The sequence below is a fragment of the Hetaerina americana genome, unplaced genomic scaffold (assembly GCF_022747635.1).
Source record: "Hetaerina americana unplaced genomic scaffold, ioHetAmer1.1.p SCAF_60, whole genome shotgun sequence".
Taxonomy (NCBI): domain Eukaryota; kingdom Metazoa; phylum Arthropoda; class Insecta; order Odonata; family Calopterygidae; genus Hetaerina; species Hetaerina americana.
The window spans coordinates 1,577,604-1,598,394 of NW_027287206.1; the positions used below are offsets into that span (position 1 = coordinate 1,577,604).

General features: G+C 37.9%; 1 protein-coding gene across 2 annotated transcripts in view; it reads left to right on the plus strand.

The window, feature by feature from the left end:
• The window catches only part of LOC139695623 (ski oncogene-like), a 151,591-nt gene that overhangs the window by 93,365 nt on the left and 37,435 nt on the right, over positions 1–20,791 (plus strand). For both annotated transcript variants that reach the window (XM_071594428.1, XM_071594429.1), the window contains exon 2: positions 12,627–12,874. In XM_071594428.1, the coding sequence (XP_071450529.1) occupies positions 12,627–12,874 (248 nt within the window). The remainder of the gene's footprint in view (positions 1–12,626; positions 12,875–20,791) is intronic.

Here is a 20,791-nt window from a genome sequence, read left to right on the forward strand (position 1 = left end):
TGGGAATGGAGTGGTTAAGGAAAGAAGCACTTGCATCTGGGGCGGTAGTATGGTGTGACCCGAGATTGGACGCTAGCGGGTAACAGCTGACTCTCACGAGATCAGAGAAATGTGAGCATAATCCCCGGTGGCGGCACCCAGGGTGGCAGCCAGGAAATGGTCGAGGGTTGGGGAGAGGCGAGAGTCTGTCCGGCACAAAGTGACGAAAAGCAAGCCCGGTTTGGGCCGCCTAAATGCTCAGCATCGGGTATCAAGGTGGTGTGGCATTTTTAGGCGGATTTGAAACCCACGGTTACTGGTGCGGGTGTAGAAACTAGAGTTTAAACCCCGAGTTACGGATGAAGATATATATATATATATATATGAAAATGTATATATGTGTGTATATATATATATATATATATGTACATATGTGTGTGTGTGTATATATATATATATATATATATATATATATATATATATATATATATATATAACAATAAACACAGTAATCAACCCGAAGGTCGGTTTGGTAGGGGATGGTAGAGTTCACCCAGTACTAAGCCCGACGGTGTGGGAAATTCACACATCAGGGTAGGGGGCCAATTCCTTTCCCTGTGCCGGTTATGGTTTCCCAGGAAGATCTGGTACCCGAAAAATCACTTAGCTTGTGTGGAGCTGCAGTTGCCCAATAGACTTGCCCGGGAATCGAATTCGGGACCCTCCGGTCAGTAGTCGAACGCTCTACCCCTATATATATATATATATATATATATATATATATATATATATATATATATATATATATATATATATATATATATATATTATTAGGTAATCTACCGGTTAAGGTAGGTTTTTGGATGGACATAATTACTAATTAAATAATTTGTGACCCCTAGCAAAACACAACATCCTACTCTACGTCAGATCCCTCTTCAGCTCTGAGTACTTTCTTCCTCCCTTCATCCCGTCCAACATCCCTATCCTGTTCCTTCCCTTTCCTCGTTTGCCTAACATTCTCCCCTCAATTACAGTCTTCAACATCCCGCTGCCGGTCAATACCCCCTTCATCCACTTTTCCTGCCTCCATAGGATTTCTCCCAACAAACCCCTTTCTTCACCCACCATACCAAGTACTCCCTCAATTTATGTATACACATGTATATATTTTATTACCCTGCAAACCACCGATAGCGTGTTTGGCAGGGGGTAAAAACACCCCATACTAATTTTGACCCGAATATTTTTACCCCTGCCGCCATCGGACAATATTATTCTAATCCCTTGTCGTTTGTGGAAAGAAGTTAGCTAGCTATTCTACACTTAATCTCTCCAGTTTAATTGACGTGATCTCGCCGACCGTAGTGCGATGGGGGTAATAATACATTTTCAACATCACTGCTTAAGAGACATCCTTCCAATTTATTCAAGAGATTCAATCTGTAATTTAACCTTCGCTCCGTGAGTGATTCTCAGCCTAACTCTTCTAATAATTTTGATACGTTACTAAGTTTATCATAACAACGTTTTGCAAATCTTGCTCCTCTACGCTCCACGCGATTCAAATCGGCAATCAATCCAATTTCGTGAGGATCCCTTATACTAGCAGTATATTCTAAATGGCGCCTAACCAGCGAACGATAAACATTTCTGTTTGACCTTTCATCATATTAACCCAGCACTCTTCTAATAGATCCTAATTTTTTGTTAGCTTCTCGACATATTCCCTGTATTCGTTTCACTCAGTAGAGGTCGTGAATGAGGGTAATGTCTAGGTATTTAATCGAGTCTACGCAATCCATTTCGGTGTTTCCAATGCAGTTGGCGTTCGGGTGGGAATTACTCTTGTTCCAAAAGTATATGACTACGCAATTTTTTAAGTTTAGATCTAATTGCCAAGTGTCGCTCCAGCATTTTATAGCATTAAGGTCATCTGAAAAAGCTGCTGTGTCCTTAGAATCACGGTAAACCGTTGCATCGTCGGCAAATAATCATATCCTGCTAGTGACTATGGAGTCAATGTCGCTAACGTCGCTTTTTATATCCCAGTAACACATTTTCAACTCAAATTTGTATGCAAACGTTATTATTCTCAATTTAATGTCTTTCTTATGTTTTATGTTTTTTGGTACCCTGCAAACCACCGCTAGGGTGTGTGGCAAGGGATGGCAAGGTGTCGTTAACGTAGAGTACGAATAAAAGAGGTCCGATAACACTTACCTGGGGAACACCCGAAGTAACTTCTACTGCCTTTGAGCTAACTCCATCTATGACAGCTATTTGTAACCAACATTTCAAAAATTCTTTAATCCAACCCGTTTATTTTTATCTATGCCATATGCTTCTAGATTTTTAATTAGTTTACTATTAGATGCTTTGTCAAAGGCGTTCTTAAAATCTAGAAAAACCGCGTCCACTGGAACATCGCTCTCCCCGAGTTTAAAACTCGGTTAAACATTAGTGAACCTAAGCGCTTCATGGACTTGTGCGTAATTCGTTATATCTTAGGACAAACTTAGTTCTGGCAATTTTCATTGCTATCTTAAAACAGAGTGTCCTTAAAAATATTCAATTTAAATTGCTCCTCTTCAGCTATTAATTAGTAGGTACCGGCCTTTTCTTATTCGTGAAATATTCCTATTTAAGTGAATGCCTAAGATTCTTGCTGACAATGTTACTGCATATGACACTAAGAGATATCGAATTCGATCAATGATGCACGTTAACCATCATTTGCTCTGATTTATTTGGTGATTGCACGCAGTGGGTGTTTTAAAAATATTCCCAAGGTTAGATTTAACATAGCAGAGATGATAAGACTAGTTTCAGCTTTTCATTAGACCCTGAATATAACCTTAGTGCAATTAATGTGACCAGTGTGGAATCATTTATCTAGTGAATCAGCTCTTTCTATAACTGAAGAGAGAAAACCATAGTATTCCGTAGATCAACTTTCTTATCTCTTTACGTAGATGCCATGGATGGTAAGTGCTCAACTTAGGCCACGGCACTTCATATTTGTCAATTGAGTCGTGCAATTGGGCAAATAACTTACATTTCGCCGTTTGATGGACGTTGAGCTGAAAATATTTTCATTTAAACCCCTTGATTTCCAAATAAACGTAGGGAAACATGCCTTTTAAGGTGCGTATAGGTTCCCTTTCTGAACTCAGCATAGCAGGCGGTGCTCTTGTACGAATTGTATGGGTTTCAATCTCTGCACATCTCTCAGCTTCCTTTAGGAGATGTGTAAAAACGGTGGCAATTTTTTTCTAATGGTTGTAATAGGAAAAAAAATCAACTGACATATTAAATACAAGGGAACCTTTGAAAGACCGGGCATGTTTAAAAAAGCCATAAAAATTCCGTGACTATGATTTGGGATAAAGTAAATCCTTTGCAATAGAATTGAGATATTGCTGTTATTCGGTTTGGATTGTCTTCAGCGTTAATCGTTTACTACTTGGAGAGGATGCTGAATTTATTTAAGAGAAGGATTAGTTGATAATTTTGATCAGTTACTTTGTTTGATGTGTTTGGAACAGCTGAAGTATTACATCCAACTATTCAAGTGTAGCAGCCAAAGTATTACGTACTTGTATTCCCTCTTGGCATCTTATGATAACTTGAGTGAGATTTGGAAGCTCGTGGGATTACGGCGAATGGTGGAGCGCTTGCCGAGTGAAAAAAGTTAGTGGTTGATTCGAAGAAGAGTTTTATAGTAGCCATTCATGACGTAAGAGCATTGTTTCATTTGGCAAATTGGCCCATTACACGATATATGCGCTTTGGCAAACGAGCACGCCCGTCATCGAATTGTCGTGGCATTGTACTTTGTTCAAAGAGAAATTTTATGTCCCTTGGGTCTGTTTCAGAGAAATACTCGTAGCATCGAGTTATCGGTGTTTTCATTGAGGAAATGACGGGAAGCATTTAAGGAAGAAAATGTTTCATTTAGAGCGAGCATTATGAGCATTTAAAAGATTTATTATCCCATCGTCGTTAGAAACTTATAGAAGAAGGGAATGGGCATAGAAATTATTGTGATTCTGTTGTTTTATTCCGTTCCTATGAAGTCTAATGAAACGGATTGTCAAAAGAAGAAAATATCCTTTTAGCGTGCATTAGGTGGGGGTTTTCCGAAAAAAATTGAATATCCCTCTTTGAGAATGCAATTCCGACATTCCAACATTGTCTCTTCTCTACCGAGTTGTCATGACAAGTGGTTATCGTATTTGAAGGAAAATTTTCGGAAAAACAGATTTATTTCAATGTTTCTACGATGCCTAAAATTCTTCAAAATACATCCCTTGCGCATCGACACACTTTTTCCAGGAGCTTTTCCGCGACTCGAAGGCTGCCTGGTAGACGGATTCCGGAGGGTCCTTGAGGGTACGCGTGAAAACTTCTTTGACTGCACTATGGTGGCGCTTTTTAAGGGAGGATTTCACTTTTGGGAATAGGAAATAGTCTGCTGGTGCCAGGTAGGGACTGAAAGGGGGTTAGGGAATCGTCGCAATGTCGTTGCAGAAGGTCTTCGCAAGCACACTCGACTCTGCTCTTGGCCATCGCGTCGCGTCGCTCATGGCGTCGTCAAGACCATCGGGACGAGTTTAGCGCAGATCTTTCGCATCGCCAAATTTAGGTGATTATAATATGCATTGTAATCTTACCAATGACAATGGGATCTTCGCACACTTAACCAGCGGTCTGAATTCAGCACTTCACGCACACGTCAGAAAAAAATTGGTACCGATACTTGTTTTTATTAACCGTGTAGAGGCCGCGTAAAAGTACAATATTCAGTTTTATCTTCTCGAGGAGAAATTTTTCAGTGTTGTTCACTTCTTCCTAAGAAATTGGATTTTCTGCGTGGAAAATGCGTCATGAGTGAGTAGACTGTCTGTGGTAGTCTGCATGGTTTGCAGACATAGCATGGGTGACTCCCAACCTCCCAAGCCCTTTCTGCAAAAAATGTGGGTGGAACGTTGTTAGAGAGTTAAATGTCGTTAGAACCCGCCTCCCCTCCGTAGAATAACGAACTCGCGCCACTTTTCTTTTAGATCACAGCCACCCTCATGCTATATACTGGTAATGTTAAGGAACTTTTACTCTCAATTGCCAAGAATGCCCATTATTATGGCAAGAGAAATGTCTGAAAGGTACTATTCCGAGGGAAATGCGAGTATATATGTGTTGCATATGCACGGCCTTTATCGGAGAATAGCCACAGCAAAGGCTGAAGTGAGTGGAGCATGTCCAGTGTGAGGGAAGCCAAGGGGTCGCTCAAGATGTTGTCTGCCATATTTTCCTAAAAACTAATTATTTTATCTGGTCATTTGGCATGGAAAAAGTTCAATTGAAGTTTTAGCTGAAAACGCTATAAAATCAAATCCAAGCAATTCAAGGAGGTTGAAGTTGTTGACAAAATTGAAGAAAAACAAATTAATAATAATATGAGGGTCATTCATTGAGTAAAGAGACTAATTGCAACTCAAAAACGGTCTATTGGACTCGTACAAAAAATTGACCATTTTTCAATATAATCGCCGCTAACATTCATGCACTTGTCTTATCTTTCTTGTAGCTTCCTATTTCCTTTGGCAAAGAATTCTTTCGGTTGGCTCCAAAGCAACTTTTGCAACGCTTCCTTGACTTACTCGTTGTGGGCTTATCTTTCTCCACGTAAGGCGTATTTGAGTGGTCCATGCAGGTAAAAATAAGACGTGGCTAGGTCTGGTCTAGACGCAGGATGCGCGGTAAGACCTCAAAATCCAATTCTTGAAGCTTATCGAGGGTCAGCTGGTATGCATGAGAGCGAGCGTTGTGCTGAAAAATGACTCCTTTTGCCAAGAGTCCACGGCGTTTGCGCCTGATAGCTGGTTTAAGTTTGTGTTCCAGCATCTCAGAGTAGTCCTGGCTATTGATAGTTCGCTGATCGTGAAGGAAATCTCAGTAGACTGTGCCCTGTGAGTACCAAAAGGTGATCAGTATCTTTGCCCGCGGAAAGTTGAACCTTTAATTATTTGCGAACGGGGGAGCTGGTGTGTTTTCACTCCATACTCTTGTTTTTTGGTCTCTGGATCGTAGTGATGGCTCCAGACCTAATCGCAAGTCACTATTCTTTAGAAATAAAGTGTCTCCTTGTATCAAACTTCGTTGCTTTACGTTATGACTAATGGAAAATATCGATTCTTTATGAACATCAGTAAGCTGCCGGGGGACACTTCTCGCACACGTTTTTCTGTACTTTAAAAGGTTATGAATGGTATTGTGAACAGTTTCACAGCTTACTTGAACTTCCTTAGCTATAATTTCAATAGTAATTCTTCTGTTATCGCGAATGTCCATCGATCCTCGATTCCATGCAGGGACCAGAAACTTCGACTGGACGTCCACTTCGGGGTTCATCGCCCACACTTGTTCGGCCACTTTTAAACCGATCAACCCAATTGTAAACATTCGCACGGTTCTAACAATTTTCCCCGTATTATATAGTATTCTAGAAAGTATTTCATTGCTTTTACACCTCCTGCAACTAAAAATCTAATGACAGGGCACTGCTCTTCTAAGGTGCAATATTCTAGTGGACTAGTCATCTTAAATTGAAGTGTTTTTTTGTTTTTTTGGCGTACAATAATCAAATGGGTGATCAGAGCTGATCCCAAGGTTTCCAAGGAACACCCTTGAAAAAGATGGTAAAAATTAATTGAATATTTTCAAAATGAGAGCATTTGTCTCTTATTGAATGACTCTCGTAAAATGATCTATTCTCATCAGTCAGATTTTAGCATCTAATCAATTAATAAATTTCAATAAAACTAATGTTTATTAAGTTAAGAATGATGAGCCAATTTTAATTGGTTTGGTGTTATAACTCAAAAGAGTGTATGGAACTGTAAATGTGGATATTTTGTCAAAATAATGCAAAATTTTGAATACAGGGGCATCGTTATAGAATGGCTCAATGATAATTTAACTGTAAGAGTTCAGGTTCAGAGAGAAATACAAATCGCAAAAGTTAGGAAGCAATTTAAATGTCCCCCAAGGAAATGTTAGCAGGACCTTACATGAGTGATAAATGCTTTACTATTTTCTTTTGAAATGTGCCGTCAAATGTATCTATGCATATATTTGTAGATGATGCATTCGTGTATGCATCATCAAGAAGTATTTTGTTTTTGTAGCGCTCTGAATACGGACTTAAAGAGTTAAAAAATGGTTTCAAATGCATTTATGAAAACTGTATCAATTCTGGTTAAATTTCAAATATGAAGCAGAAAGTGGGGTTAAAAAAACATCCCTCGCGGATAGAACTATAGGGCCAAATATTGGAGTACCTAATGGAAGTACTAAGTCGTGAAAACTGATTCTCTCCAAAGTTTAAAAACCATGTCAATCAGGAATTTAAAAAAATCATTGAAAAGATTTCATTGTTCCCCAAAATAATACGAGTAGTAGTTAATCAATTTGAACGAGACTCGTGGTATCATAATCGATAATAGCCCCTCATTCACATGACTTCCTCAATTCTATTTCACAAAAGCAAGGAAAATATTAAAGATTGCAGAATCGGAGATTATGAGCATTGTAATTAATTACAGTAATAAACCCGAAGATCGGTTTGGTGGGTGAAGGTAGAGCTCAACCTATACTAAGCCCTATACGGGGTGTGAAATGAGCACATTAGCAGGGCTTGTTCCTTTCCCTGTGCCGGTTATGGTTTCCCGGGAACATCTGCTGCTAGAAAAATCACACAGCTTGGGGGAGCTGAGGGCACCCATAGAAGTTACCCTGGGAATCGAACCCGGGCCCTCCGGTCTGTAGTTAAGACTAGGGCTCTACTCATTGGACTACCGAGTTCCCGAGGGTTGGCCTCGAAGAACATCAAATGATATGCTAAATGCCCTTCGTTTCTAATGTGTAGAAAAATAATAATTTATAGAACCATTTTTGGACATAACGCGGCCTCACCTAATTGTTGCGGTAGAAATAATTCTTTTAATATTTTGTAGTAAAAAACTGACAATCGCAACTGGAAACCAGAAACAAAGCCAATTCTTTTTAAACAAACTACCTTGTCCAAGTGATCAGAAATCCTCTCCCGCGAGTGGGCTATAATTAATTAATAAAATAATGGATAAAATAAATGATAAGGACAGGACCCAAAGTTAAAATGTCTTGCGAATATGTTAAGATTAACTGACGATTGGAGCGATAGAATGCTTATGTAAAATTAAATGTCGTATTCTAACCCCTGAGGTCTGTTGGCAATGGTAAAGAGGCTGCTAGTTAATTAAGGTCTGCTCTCATGATCTCCTATGATCTTCAAAATTCCTTTCTTAAGTGTTTTTAATATGCGAGTACAAAAGTAGTTGATTTTTAAGCCGAGATGTGTTTTTATACCCATTCTATTTTTTATTGTATTTGAGAACTTGGTTCAAAATAACTACTGTACAACAAATCAACGCTTAGTGCGTCGATAAAGATGTATTAAAAGGAATTTGAAAATATGAGCATCCTTTTACGGCCCCTTTCTTTAAATAATGCGATAACAATGGAAAAATAACTTTTATTTCTTAACCGTTAGTTCCAATACGAGTATAAAGGATAAGTGCCGATGAAAAGCTTATGCAGTAAAACAATCCTAGGCAATGTCATACCTTTAATTCAGTACGTATAATAATTCTATTTACGATAGAATATTGATTTCTAAAGGATGATATTTTCTTCAGAATGCCTTTAAAATCCACATTACGTAGATCAAGTGCCATCCAGGACGCTAAGTGAAATAAAAATGTCGATGAGAGAAAGACACAATTTATGCCGGAAAAATTTAGGGGTCGTCGTATTGCAATTCATAATAATATACTAAGTAGAGTGCGTTGCATTGTGTGTATGTGGTCCTTTTTTGTGCCTGACCATCTGAGGGATTAATTTGATGACGGCGATTGTGCAATTTCCAAACGGCTCACTATCACGTGATATTCCGGCTCGTCATATTTGCCTCTCTTCACGCGACTCCCTGACCCAAGGCAAGCAAATTCTACCAATAATTAACAAAAAATAAAAAATAAACTGACCAATGGATATTAAATTAATGGGAATTACTGGGTTGGAATCCCAAGAAATTTTATTTTTGAAGGCACTAGAGTGTACATGTTTTTCTGCCGAAGTGTTAATAATCGATTACTTTTACGGTATATTTTTATTCCGAATGTCTTTTTCTCGGTTTTCAGTGTTTTTTACTGAAATTCAGTTGCTTCTTTCTTCACAAATAAATTACATAGGTTCATCGGGGAACACTGAACCTGGTGCAGCAAATATTTTGGGGCGCTAACCAATAAATTGGCGAAACTACCCGGCGGGAAAAGCAAAAAGAGTGCAATGAAATATTCGTTAATAAGAATGCTTGTACTCGTGTATTGTTCGCGACTACTTAGTAATGTGGGGAACTTACTTCCTTTAGTACCCCACATTAGCTTCCCGTTGATACAATAAATCATGATAATTTAACGCTAACAGTTTTGTCTAGGGCATAAAAATATCTTTTGCAGATGGTTAATTTTGTTTCACCTCTTTTTATTTAATTTATTTCTTCTTTTCCTTTCCTCATTAACGTCTATCTTAAAGTTTGTTTCAGCCAATGCGGAATATTGGCGCATTAAGAATAATTTTTTTATGATACATATTTTCCGTTAATATTCGGAATTCGTGGCGTTATTATTCCTCCCTAATTCGTTTTCCATTGTCTCAGAAGTGATTTTTCGTCAACCTAAGGCACAGATGGGGCAGCCTCACAATGTTCGCCCTGGGCTTTGTGTGGAATTACGGTCTCGAAGCAGGCGTGGTTCGATGCGTGGTCCTTCGAGCCCTGCAGAAGCTCCTCTCATTTGGGAGTTGGGGCCAACGCAGTGGGCACTGGGTTTCCCCTCCCCCCACACACCCCGCATCTAGCCCAGCGTGTGCCTCACGCAATCGAGTAAAATAAATGTTAGGAAGCCATAGTGTTGGATTAAACCATTATTGGATTTGTTCGGATTTGTTCTTTACCCTGAGACTTTACCCTCAGGAAAATGAGTCTTATAAATATGTTGTAAATGGACATAATAGGATGTTTCTCTTTTTAAAATAATTTTTATCCTAATCACAAATTATTTTACTGGTTAATGCCCACCCCCAATTTGGATTCCACGTTGCCCCAAATTTGACATTGAAGTGAATGTATTCAGTGCCACTCTTTAATGGGAGGGCAAATTTTGATGGAATTTTTCTAATTGTTATTGGAGATGTAGCTATACAGGCGTGCCTCTGGCAATAGTATCCCTTTGTGAAAGGCTGAGTATGCCCGGGCGGGCCAACTCCCTCAGCCGCGCTCGCGTGGAAGGGACTTTCGCTGTGGGCGACAGACTCGGCTCGCGCCCAGTCGACTCCACGATCCTAGCGCCGCCGTGTCGGTGACCCGCAATTCCCGAGGTCAGAACGAAGACTTGAAATGCCGTTTGTGGTCGAAGCAGACAGACACTCGAGAGACGATAGTGTCGGTCAGTGAATGTCTGTCTCGTGGGTAGTTGCCCTGAGCTGCATAGTTGCCCAAGAGCGGATGATAAAACGTGAGCGCTTTATTTGGGATATGTGTCTGCTTCAGGGGCATGCCACTGTGTGGCACTGCCTAGGTAGATGTCTGCATTTTGGAGAAGATGATTTAAATGAATCGATTTTCTTGAGGCAGATAGCTCGCCCGGTAATGCAAAGACGTTATCATGGTTTCTCATCATTCTTAGGGTTGGTTGGGCACAAAAAACCACGCATTTTCTGCCATCGCATACCTCACCTCTCCTTTTCTGTTTTTACGTTTGGTACCATTGTGTTTATCAGTTACCTAATCCAACCAATATCATTGTTATTCTTCAACCTCATTTTCCCTTCAATAATTTTCTTCGTCTTTTCAGTTTTTTCGTCAGTTCTTTCATTTCTCTCTTGGAATTGAATGTATTCGTTAGTTGTTCCAAAAAAGCCCTGAACAAGTAACATATGTTATTTTTCGGGGAATTTCGTAGTATAATGATGTGATCAGTGGTTATAGTAGACGGTATCGAGCTGCGAAGCTTTTTTTTCAGAATGGAGTATGAGCGATGGGAGGGCAGCATAGATTCTTGGCCACGGGAGGAAGGAAATATAAGCCTTGCGTCGGCAATTAACTTCTCATTAAGAACAAGTACGAAGCGCATAATGTATTGTACCTACCTGAAGTCATCTGCTCATGACGTACTATGAAGGGCCATGTTCAAGTCCCTTGTTATCGTCAATTATTCTGCACTTGGAAAATATTCAATGTCTTTAGCAACCAGTGGGATTTAGTGATTGAAGTCGCACTGTGTATGGCCTGACAGTAATGATTCTATTAACCCCGCCGTATGACCCTTAATTTGCCCCAAGAATAATACTTTCTTGAACGAGAAATCCACATGGGTATTGAGCCTTGGTTTTAAGTTGCGGGGATGCCAATTTAAACTGTCATTTGCGTAAATACTGATTTTTTTCTTTCATACAGAGGGAGCAAAAAAGCTGTGCACATGCCATTTTTACCCACATTGCCTCTTTTGAGTGTTCTTTTTCGACCGTTTTCCTACTTTGGTGGATTCCTGTTGCTCGTCGTTCAGACGTCAGTTAAAATACGGCTAAAATAAGACACCGTTCGGAAATGGCCGATCCACTTCCCTTCGGCAAGTCTCCGTATTGATTTGAGGATAAGGCGGCTGAAGTGAATCCTCTCAGAGGAGAAAAGCACTAAACCACGATCTTGTAATGCATGACAAGTAATTTACCGGATGTGTAATGGACGTTGTTTCTTTACTCCGTGCACAGTTCACCTTATTCATTGAGGAAGCCTGAAAAGGGACGTGAAATCGCTAATACAGGAAATGTTTACAGTAGGACTTGCCGGCCCATCATTTTATAAAAAAATGTCGGGGCAAATTGAAGGAGCTTTAGGCGTACGATATGAGTTGGTCACCACGCCCCCCTTCGTGGTCCATTGCCGTCGGGAGGAGAGGAGATGGTGGGCGGTTTTCACCCTGCGGTGGGAATGCCGGCGCCGCCGATTTGGGTGAAAATCCACGGACTGGAAGAATCAATAATAGCCGTGACATTCGTTGATACGTTCGATTTTGTGTTCATGTATTATGTATTTATAACATTTGGATGGCACAATGAAACCAAAATAAAATATTTACACGTAAAAGGACCCTAACTCCTAGAATCTCTCCCTGGAATCTAGAAATCGAGAATCGTAGAATCCCGACCTGTTTCAGCAACCAATATAGAGGTGAGAACTCACGAATCCGCATATATGCTAGCTTTCCGATATTTTAAAATTCCCACCCTTAACCGCTATCTTTAATTCCTTTCCTAGCATACCCTGCCCCCCCCCCCGCCAAACACTCCATAGTCCCCTTCCAAGATCTTCCAGTCTGACCTGAAGAAGGCCGAATGCTCAAACAATCTCTATTTTATTTTGTGTTCTATGGTGCCGTCCAAATGTTATATTGATCTTGTGAGTGCTACTTCATCATCTATATATATACACATATATAATGGTTAATTATCAATGTTTTATAACCAAGATTATTCTTACTTGACAGGTTGAAGTACCTGATTGTAAAGAAGATACAAGAAAGAAAGCCAAGTATGATAGTTCAAATGGACCTTGCCATCTTTATGCTGCAGCTGATCCATATCATGCCCCATGGTATGATTTGTGGCCACAGTTATCTCCCTTCATTCCTTGGCCATCATCATTCATGTCAAAAGAAGCGAAAGGGCTGCTTCTCTCTCAACCAATGCATAGGAGCAATCTTCAGCCTTCCACTCCACCCATTCTTCGTGATAGGTAAGAGAAAATATCCATCATGCATTGTCAATTGTGGTACAACTTCTATAACATGAACTTGACTGTTTAATAACTTGTTTCTTTGTGGACTTAAGAGAAATTTTCCTATCTTAAGTTTTCAATACTCCATATCAAATTACCCATGCTCAATAAACAGAGCAAATATTATATCAACTACATTGACATTATGTAATGTGATCGAATTTAATTAAACTTGTTGAACAGGGTATTTATTTTATTGAAGTTGGACTGCAATATATTCCTCCCTACTAGTGAATATGAATTGATTAAACAATTGATCTGTCTGGGTAATAGAATGTAAGAGTCAACAGTATAGTATTAGATTCATAGAAAGTAAGAAATTCCCAATTGAATAGTGTATTTTTCTGTCCTCCATTATTTTTTTCATAAAGTGGGTTGGTGTGGAGCCTGATTCCATGCATTTTATTTGCAAGATGGCTGACCCATTTTCTCTCCCTCTATTCTCTTTTAATAATTGGCAAACCTGGCTTGTCTTTGTCTGGATCCTTGCAGTACTACATAACTTGGTCATAGCAAGAATTGTGACTGAGGTTTTTGGTGAATGTTACCACTAAATAATCTCCATTTATCAGTGCCTAATCATCAACTTCCTGTTAATATCTGGATTTAGTGTTCTAGATATTCCTAGTAATTATATTGTCATCTAATCCTGCAAACGTACCCTTAGATTTCTGAATCCTGAGTCTGTTCCATTGATGAGGACTTCTTGTCATTTGTTAGAGTGATATGTAGAACTGAAATTTAACATTATCTCTCAGTAGGGTCGAGGTCAATCAAATGATATTAAGGCAGTTAATTCTCACCAAAACATAATTTAATTTATGATATTGCAGTATTACATTGAGTTTTCTGGTTTAAAATTTCCAGATATCACCATAATTATTTGGTAAAAGATGTTAATGTAGATTGCCCGTTTTTAACCCATGTCAGCCATTTTAGGTGGCCTTTCCCTCCCGTGACTCGCATACTTAAACAAGCAAAAATAATCATTGTCAATAAACATTTGATCGTATTGAATCTCCTATTATTATATCAAATGTATTTTATGAAGCTTGTAACAAAGGTTTTAGCTGATAGGAAAGCAATGGCTGTACTCTTACTTTACTCATTGTATATTGATAATAATGATGCTTGGAAAAGCCCATTGTATGAGGTTGAAAACAGTCACTTTTGAAGAATTTATTGTGTCATCAACTTTTCAGTAATCATTTACTGATATCAAATGTAGCTACACAATATGAATAGGTTGACTGATTATAGCTCTATAATACTCTTAAAGCCTGAACAGTTAATGTAATGAAATAGGCACTTCAGTGCATCTAAAGGCAGAATTGAGTTTTGTGTGAAAATGAAAAGTCATCTCCGATGAGTGGAAAAGCATTGAGGAGGTCATTCTCATAGGAATGAGAAACCATTGCATTTATCATCTGCTCCTGTAATCACTTGGCAGTTTTTATTAGTTTCAGTTTTGTAAACAAACCACTTCTATAACTGAGAGCCAGTTTTAAGTCTGTATGCAGAATTAAAAACTTGTGATTCTTCATGGAAAAGTTGTGGGAGGTGATAATTTTTGAGATATTAATATCATCTCACTTTGGACAGTAAAACTATACTGAAAACTTTCCCCTTCTCAAAATACTTAGTGTAGCTTATTTTTTTCAAAATGTATTTGCTGTGCGATATAAGAATTTTTAGATGCTGACTTAGCAAGTTAAGCATATAATTTCAGATGACCTGGTGTCATTTCTCATTGCCTCCCATCCGTTACTATGGTAATCCACATGACAATTTCGAAAGATCAATGTAGATCGAGATTAGAGTATGTGGTTCTCTGAGCAGTGTTATATACCCAGTTGTCCCTTTGTTTGATTAGGTGTGGCATGGTCCTCATGGCTAATTTCAAATTTGAATTATTTGTCTGAAATTAGTGTGAGGCTATGTTCACAGTGCTTTAGGTCAATGCCTATAAAGTGAAGTCCACATTTGAATGAGAAGAAATTGGTTCAAAAGTGGCTATAGCTTTTTGACTTTTGTGATAATTTTCATTGTGTACTAATTAGTGTGGTTTTTAGATCTAATTGTGTTGTGCAATATGCTCTAAAAACCTTGAAGATTGACTGGGAGGTTCGGGGTTCATTTCAGTTTGAGGTTCATGTTGGGCTGTTTGTGCCAGATATCACTGCTTTTTGGAGGTGTTGGGCACAAACTGTGACAGGATTTCACATTACTCACTATGCTAGTGTTATTCTAATACCATGCCAATTTCTAATTATTTATGGGGCTATAAGAAAGAACTAACTTCAGTGAAACTCTTAATAATCATTGAATTATTGTAATTATATATTTTCTCTGCAATAATGAAATTAATTTTTTGTTTTGCATTTTTAATGATACGTGAACTGTTGAATTCAGTTTACAAATGCTATATTATGTCTTCATTTCTCCTCATCTCACCGATGGAAGTTTATCCATAAACATTAGTTTTTGCCAATTTTAGGCAACATAATGTACACGTAGACTTGCAGTGCATTTCAGTCATAAAGTCATTGGGTGTTTGTAATAGTCTTAAATGTAATGTACAGGGGTTAGGTGGAAGAAGGAACTATATAGTCTCAATCTCGCCCCAATAAAGCCATTAAATAAATAAATATATAAAGTACCTAAGATGCCAATGACAGCAAAGTGTATTATTCTCTTGCATATATTTCTTAGGTTTATTTGGAGAAACAGTTTTGCTAGCATGGTCCGTTTTAAACAGAAGATAAGGAAATTTGCCCTCCATTTTTCAAATGTATGTTCTCCCATTATAGTATTAATCTTGCTTGATGTGTGTAAGTATAAGCATTAGTGTTAGCATTAAGGAGAATGCTGAATTTGTGTTAAGGTACTATTTGTTGATGATATTCTCTTGTTGAATAGGCTAACTTACTTAAGGGGACAGAACTCTACTAGTCACATGTAATAATCATTCAGCAATGCCACCAACCATTTGGAATCATTTCATTTTTTTTAAGAAAAGAAAGACAGATTTTATGTTTTGTAGACAAGTTTTGTCATCCCTGCGACTTATTCAGAAGAAGAAGGCTGTTTTGAAGTCTGTGGATTTAAAAAAATGAGTTAACACACATTTCTCAGCCGTATGGGAAACATTATCGCTCATAAAAGTGTAATATACGCGGAAAGCAGAGGCATAATGCTGTGTTGGCTGCAATAGTAAATCAAAATAATTTTTTGTTAATCCTTAGTTGAGAAAACATGATTTGATTGACATCATCCCTTGAGAGCAAAATGTAAAAACACAAACTCTTTGCATTTACAAAGGAACACATCCTATATATCCTTTTCCAACAAAAACATGAGAGTTCATGTGAGGTGAATTTTTCGGTGTTAGTTAGTGGTGACTTTAATTTCTCCGGTAGTAACTAGAGAGGTAAAACCGTCCTACCAAATGCAACTTCGTAATGCAAATGGTGCAGATTGCCAGTGACATGTGTTCATATTAGGGCATAAAACGGGTAAACAAGATACGTGGCTCAAGCCATCCACTCTTGGATCTATTATTTTCCTCTTTGGAGGAACTCTAGGTTAACTAATCTGAAAAACTGTCCTTCCAGTTGAAAGTTACTGTCTAGTGCTATCCTTTTCCATTGATACTTATGAATGCTTTGGTGATCTCAGGAAAACTTCTGAGAATTTAGGCTGAAGAAAGTTTGACACGAATAGCTTACATGATAGACTTTCTAATATTAATTGTAGTACTGTCTTTTCATGTCTCGGTATGGAAAAGAGGTTCTGTAACTTTGAAGAAATGAATTTCTCAATTTCACAAAGTATTTCAGTTAAGAAAATTGGCAAAAGAAATTTTCCCCTATGGATTGACTCAGGTATTATTAATAATGTCATTCCCAAGAAAAAACAGCTTCATATATATAAGGAGTGAAAATGGTCCTTGGAGTTCTGTATAGCCGGCAAAAATTGCAAGGAAAAAACACATGAATTTAATGACAACTGGATTATATATCTTCAAAGGTCAATTCCTTACAGCATTACATTTTTCATGAACTACGTATGAGAACTGATTTTTGAAAAATAATGATGTACCTAGTCATATGTATTTTGATACATATGGTGGCAATAATCATGAAGAAGTGGCTAATCTTTTTGCTGACCTTTTTCTATGGGGTTTACAACCTTCTCTTTTTGTGTGTGATGTGAGCATGTAAAATAGGATTAATGATTTAACTCTATATCTGTATCTGTGCAAGATGTAGATGAGAAATGCACAGCCTTGGATTCAAACAAAAGGACCAGGACCACATTGAATCCCAAAATTTGTTTGAAATACTCTAATGGGATCCTTGCTGAACTTGTTACAGTTTTGTATTATCACTCCTCGTCTTTTGGTGTCTTCCCTCATAGTATAAAGCTAAGCCATTTTGCACATATCCATAAATAAGAGGATAAAGCTGATGCAAAAAATTATTGACCTCTAGCAATTCAATGCTGTCTTGTTTTGGTCTTTGAAAACAGTTCTTGACTACATAAGACTGGTCTTCACTAATATTCTCATAGATGAGGAGGAATAATCTTATCCAGATCAGTCAACACTAATGTGATATAGTCAACGCCAATAGTAATTCAATTCTTGAAGCTTTCAGTGATGGATTTTAAGTTGATGCTGTGTGTACAGATTTTAGAAAAACATTTGATACTTTTAGTGTTAATCAGTTAATGAATAAGTTACACTCTTATCAGAGTTGGTGATTCTAATCTCCTATGCTGGTTTGAAAGTTATTTGAACGATGGAGAATGCAGTGAGAATGAAATCTTGAATGGCTGAAGTAATAATGATCACATCTGTGATAGCTGAGGGATCTCCTTTGTAGGGCCTTTTCTTTGTAACTTGTGTAATGATGATATTGCTTTTGTAATTAAACCAGGTAAACTTCATAAATTTGCAGATGACTTAGAGTTGTATTTCAGGGTGGAATCCTGTAATGACTGCTATTATTTTCAAAACTGAGTAAATAATGAATATGAAAGGTGCATCAGAAATAGCATGGCATTAAGCAACATTGATATTACACCTCTCAATGGATCTATAGCTATTCATGGTTTAGGAGTTGCATAGTTAAATACTAATGCTCTGTACAAATTTTCATATATGTTATCATCTACAAAGGTTTTAAAATATTTCTTACCGTAGTGTGTTTGACTATCTGTTTGCGCTCGCGTATCAGTTTGTACAATTAGTAGTGGTCATGTGGCTCGAACCCTTATAGTTAAAACAGGCAATTCATGCGCAACAAATGATGTTGCCTACACAATTAGTAAAATACAGAAACATGCACCATTACAAAAAAGTGATACCTCTCAAAGATTTTTGAAGCTCATGCGTCTTAATTCCATCATGTGCCATTTTAGATTAATAGCTCTGCATTAGCAGTGCTTTCATTTTCAACTCTTAACTCACTCTCCGTGCTCTCTCTACACACTTTGATATCATTCTTTGTAGGAACTCCACTATTTTCAGTTATTGTACTCTCTGGCCAAGGAATTCTAATAAGTTCTGGCACACAATTAACTTAATATAAATTATATTTATCTCCATTAAATTTCAGTATGCACAATGTGTGCATGATTTGATTTTCCTTTGTCACCATTGTTTTCTTTACAAGTTTTGTATCAAGTACCATGTTGAAAGGGATGGAGTTTTAACAATAAAACATTTTGCACCTTTTATTCAAGAGTATGCCAGTGCTGATGCCAGATTTCTCTTTGTCCTTTCTCCATCCTCTGATGGAGAAAGGACGAGCCCGTATCAAATTACCCAACTATCCCTATTAACTCCAACCAATTGGTCACCTCCCTTTAATAGCTACTATTGGGTTCATCTTTATGACTCACAAAGTCCCATATGCTCTTGATGTGCTGGTATTCTCCAGGGGGAATTGGTTATTGAATTTGGGAATGATCATCTTGTCATTTAAGGGTGATAGCCCATGTGATTTGTTGTTAAATGTGTCATATGTTCTTATTCTTTCCAAGTGATACAGAGCAATATATGAGGTTTGTCCGATAAGTATCTAGCTATGTAATATTTTGAGAAAGGTAGGCTGCCCAGAACAATAAGGCTGTTGTTGTCACTTGGGACCTCACACACTTATCCCAGCATCTCTTCCACTTTTCAAAACCATTGGCTGAGTCCTATTTTGGAATGGTCATCAGCTGCCTCATTGCATTCTCCTTCATATTCTCAACGTCACGAATTTCGTGTTGCAGTTACAGGGGATTTGCTCCTAGCCGAATACGGTGACCCGGGGTTTCTAAAAGAATTCTCACAACTGCAGATGAGTTGTGGGTCTAGCTATGACCTTGAAACAAAAGCCCAGTCTTCCCAACAGTCGGTTGATGAGATGAAGGAGAATGTGACAAGGTAGCTGATGACCATTTTGAAAAAGGGCTGGGATGAGTGTGTGAGGTCCCAGGGGGAGAATACTTTAAGGGGACCAAAGCTTCTTTGTTCTAGTTATGCTGTTTTTCTCAAAATATTGTGTGGCTGGATCCTTGACAGATGGAACTTGTATATCGTAATACCTTTTTAGCTAATGATGACACAATGTGTTATTGCATCCCTGGTTTTCCATTTCTTTAATTCAACTGTGTTGGAACTGTATTTTCCAATGTCTGTTTCCCTCTGCAATGTCCATCTGTTCGTTGGCACTTAATACAATATTAATTAGAAAATTCCTCTTTTTATGAATTATTCCTCTTCTCATCTTCTCACATTTGCTTGGAACTAAGATTTTCCCTCATTATTTTTACTTTTCAACTTTTTTACCATTACTAATTTCACTGGGGCCTCAACCTATTGAGGCTGAGATTTTGCTGTAATCAATGTAGCCAAGATATTAGGAGCCCGCACATTCATTGAGCATTTTGCAAACTTTATTATGCATGAAATTATTATTATTTTCTAAAGCAAAAGCATAATTAAAGGTACTGAAAGCAAAGCCATCCCAAAATAATATGTTTTTATTACCAAAGTGAGAAGATTTTAGACTGGCTATTCTCATATATGTACATCAGGCATCATTCTATCAAAGCCATGCTGAAATGAGAGTATTAATAGGCTAATTAAGTATTTAAGTTTATTTAGTACCCTGTGAGCCTCTACTAGAGTGTGGCCAGGGGCGATTACACACCAGAATACCCTTGACCCAGTATACCTTTCCCTCCTAGTGCAGTCAGGCAATCATTATTTTATTCTGATCCCTTATTGTTTATGGGAAAATTGACATCTTAAGTCTGCCTGTATCTTTTTACGTGTATGAAAAAATGCCATTAGGGAAGATAAGGCTTTTGTGTTACTGACCGTGTGCACGCCGAGAGTTTTTAGACATCTAGTGGCCAGTGAGTGCCTGACAGTGATTCAGGGAGTTTTGAACTATTATAAAGTTGATGTTCGAATAAGAATTCTCTTTTCTCTTGGGAAAAAGCAAGAATTGTTTCCTCTTGTATTAGAAATCTGATAGTGCAGTCCTAGAATTGTACTCCCAAACAGGGAGTGCATAATTTATAGTCCTTCCAGCACTACATTAAATGAATTAACAATGTACAAACTCAATATCGTGTGACTTGAAATGCTTTACAAACAGTATGATTATGTCAATAATGAGGAATTTAGTATTTATAAAATGAAGAATACAATGTGTCTTCATGTACAACTAGTTTCAATGCTCAAGCATCATCATCAGGTACCTGATGATGATGCTTGAGCGTTGAAACTAGTTGTACGTGAATAAAGGTCAGTGGAAAGATAAATTGTATTCTTCAAACATGAATTTCCACAAAGTTGAGCTGGGAACAATTGAA